The 2,427-nt window shown below is 46.3% G+C and overlaps 1 protein-coding gene across 1 annotated transcript in view; it reads left to right on the top strand.

Annotated features, from left to right (window-relative positions):
- Window positions 1–2,427, top strand: part of FAM129B (family with sequence similarity 129 member B) — a gene marked incomplete at its 5' end in the record, with an annotated part of 116,618 nt that overhangs the window by 71,757 nt on the left and 42,434 nt on the right. The window contains 2 exons of the mRNA XM_019510286.1: window positions 1,242–1,370; window positions 2,101–2,206. Of these exons, the coding sequence (XP_019365831.1) occupies window positions 1,242–1,370; window positions 2,101–2,206 (235 nt within the window). The remainder of the gene's footprint in view (window positions 1–1,241; window positions 1,371–2,100; window positions 2,207–2,427) is intronic.

Here is a 2,427-nt window from a genome sequence, read left to right as displayed (position 1 = left end):
TATGCCTCCTTAAAAATTGGCTATCTGTATCGGCCCCAAAAATCTCTATCGGTGCACCCCTAATTATAAGCTTATCAGGTTAGATTTAGATTCTTGCATTGTATAGTGCCTTGAACAAGTATAGCCTGATCTTCATGGGAGCCGAGGCTCCAGTTCTTGTACAAATCAATACACAAATAAATTAAATACCGTTTTTGTGGGGGGGGGTTGGGGGAGTGAATGTGGTGTATGATGCAAGTTCATTAGTATGTGAATACCCACTGTGCTCTTTGACCTCTTTAGCTTGGCTGGCATTTTTCAGACTGCTTCAGGCTCTGCCTCTGACCTCCTGTGTGGTCTTGGAGAAAGACACTTTGCCCTCTCTGCCTCCAGTTCCCCAGCTATAGGGAAAACAGCAAGGATGAAGCTTGCATAATTAAAAAAAAAGGCAACTTACTTATGAAGGGAAAATGATATACAGGGTGTTTATAAAGTCCTTGTGCGACTTTAAATTTTAATAACTGTGGATATACACATAATAGAAGCGAACTGTACACGGCACTTGAAAGCATAATTCATTAAGTTTTTTAATGTAAGCTGTGCATAGGATAAGGATCACAAATGCAATTCATGAAATCACTCAGCAGCAACTGGAAAATGTTGTTGGTGAGTTGGAAAATCAGACTGAGCAGTGTATCACGAAAGATGTTATGCTGAAGTCTAGAAATGTAAGCTGTATTGTGTTAAAACTGAATGGATTACTGTATGCTTTCCATTGCCATTTACAGTTTGCTTCTATCATGTGTACATCCAAAGTTATTAAAGTTTAAAGTTGCGCAAGGACTTTATAAACACCCTGGATACTAGAAGAGCTAAGCATAAAGGAATAGGTGCCAGAAGCCAGATTCTGAGCTATGACCAGTGAGGTGGCTACCTGAAAAGCATTAATTTCAATGCTGAAAGACCACCTCAAGCTGAAGTGGCCTATTGCCTAAGACGTGATCGTTTCTACAGCCAATGGCACGCAAGGGAGTGATGTAACGGGCATCATGTCCGGTCACCTTAGACTGCTCAGTTCAAATGACCGGGTGCCTATATACCGTTGGGTCAATGGAGGGAGCCTACGGCATGAGTCTAGAGTGAAGACTGAGCGCTTATCTCTAGAACGTGAGTGAGAGAGATGCCCCTCTGTAACATACCATCCAACTTCCTTCCTCTTTTGGCATGCAGGCTCTCACCACGCTGTTCCCGTCTCTTGGCAGGTGCCGTTGGAGGACCACGTCATCTTCTCTGGGAACCTCTTCCAGTACTTGGAGGAGAACAAGAAATGGCGAAACCGTTTCAGCGTTGTTCCGCACAACTATGGGTTGGTGCTGTATGAGAACAAGCCGGTGAGGCCATCACTACATCTCATACCCTTCCCTCTCCACTTTGCGGTGGGAAGAGTGTATTGCAGGCTTGTCTGATGCAGGGAATTTACCTCTGAAGTAGAGCTCCTTGTCCTGTCAAGGACTCTCCAGCACCAACATTTGCACACCAGTGGCACTTAGCATTGCAAAACAGTCCCTACATGTGTGTGCCCAAGAGGTCTTCAGTGACCTGGCAGGGGTTGCAGTGCTGGGAAGGGGGAAGCTCTGAACCTCCTCCCAGTGTCCTTGTATTGCTCACCTGTGAAGGGAGGCCTCCTGAGCTAGCAGAGCAGTGACTCTCCCCTGCCAATGGGGAATGCTGCACTGGTAAGATGTAAGCTTTCTTAACTGTTGTCGGAGGCCAGAGTGGCACCGTGTGGCCCCCTGACACATCAAGGAGTCCACCACAAGGAGTCATCCCGTTTCTCTTGAGTTCTGCTAAAGGGAAACATCTGATTCTGCTCCTCTCAAGAGAACAATTTCCCCTCCCCATCACAACCCACATGCAAGGGTTGTGGGTGTTTGGTTGCCCAGTTGTTTTGCATGCCAGTGAATTTCTCTCTTACATGCACCAACCCCCTTAGTACATTAAACCCCTGCCAAAAACCAGGGTGATAAGTGTTCAGGGGAAGCCATGCTGCCAAGTTATGGAGCTATGGGCTGCTTTGAGACCCTCTCCCATTGACTAACCAACTTTACTTCCGTTCTCCAGGCTTATGAGAGAGGGATGCAGCCTCGAATACTCATCAACAGCGCTGGTTACAAAATCCTCACCTCCTTGGAACAGTATTTTGAGCTTGTCAATAACAGCTTGCCAGGTAAGACTACCCATGTCCTCTTTCTCAGCACTCTTCCTCATTCAAGTGAGATGGGATATTGGAGGACTGGCCTGCATGTTGGCCACTGTATTGTTCTAGGCTGGCCTACATGTCTGATTCCCTGCCCCTGGCATCCCAGAATGATGTGCAGCCTATATAGGACAAGAGGTGGAGGAAGACAAAGATGTTTGATCTTAATTTATTTTTGTTTCCTCTAGCTC

This window comes from Gavialis gangeticus, unplaced genomic scaffold (genome assembly GCF_001723915.1).
Source record: "Gavialis gangeticus isolate Ggan-Ray unplaced genomic scaffold, GavGan_comp1, whole genome shotgun sequence".
In the NCBI taxonomy this organism is placed as follows: domain Eukaryota; kingdom Metazoa; phylum Chordata; order Crocodylia; family Gavialidae; genus Gavialis; species Gavialis gangeticus.
This window is presented reverse-complemented; position numbering and strand designations above follow the sequence as displayed.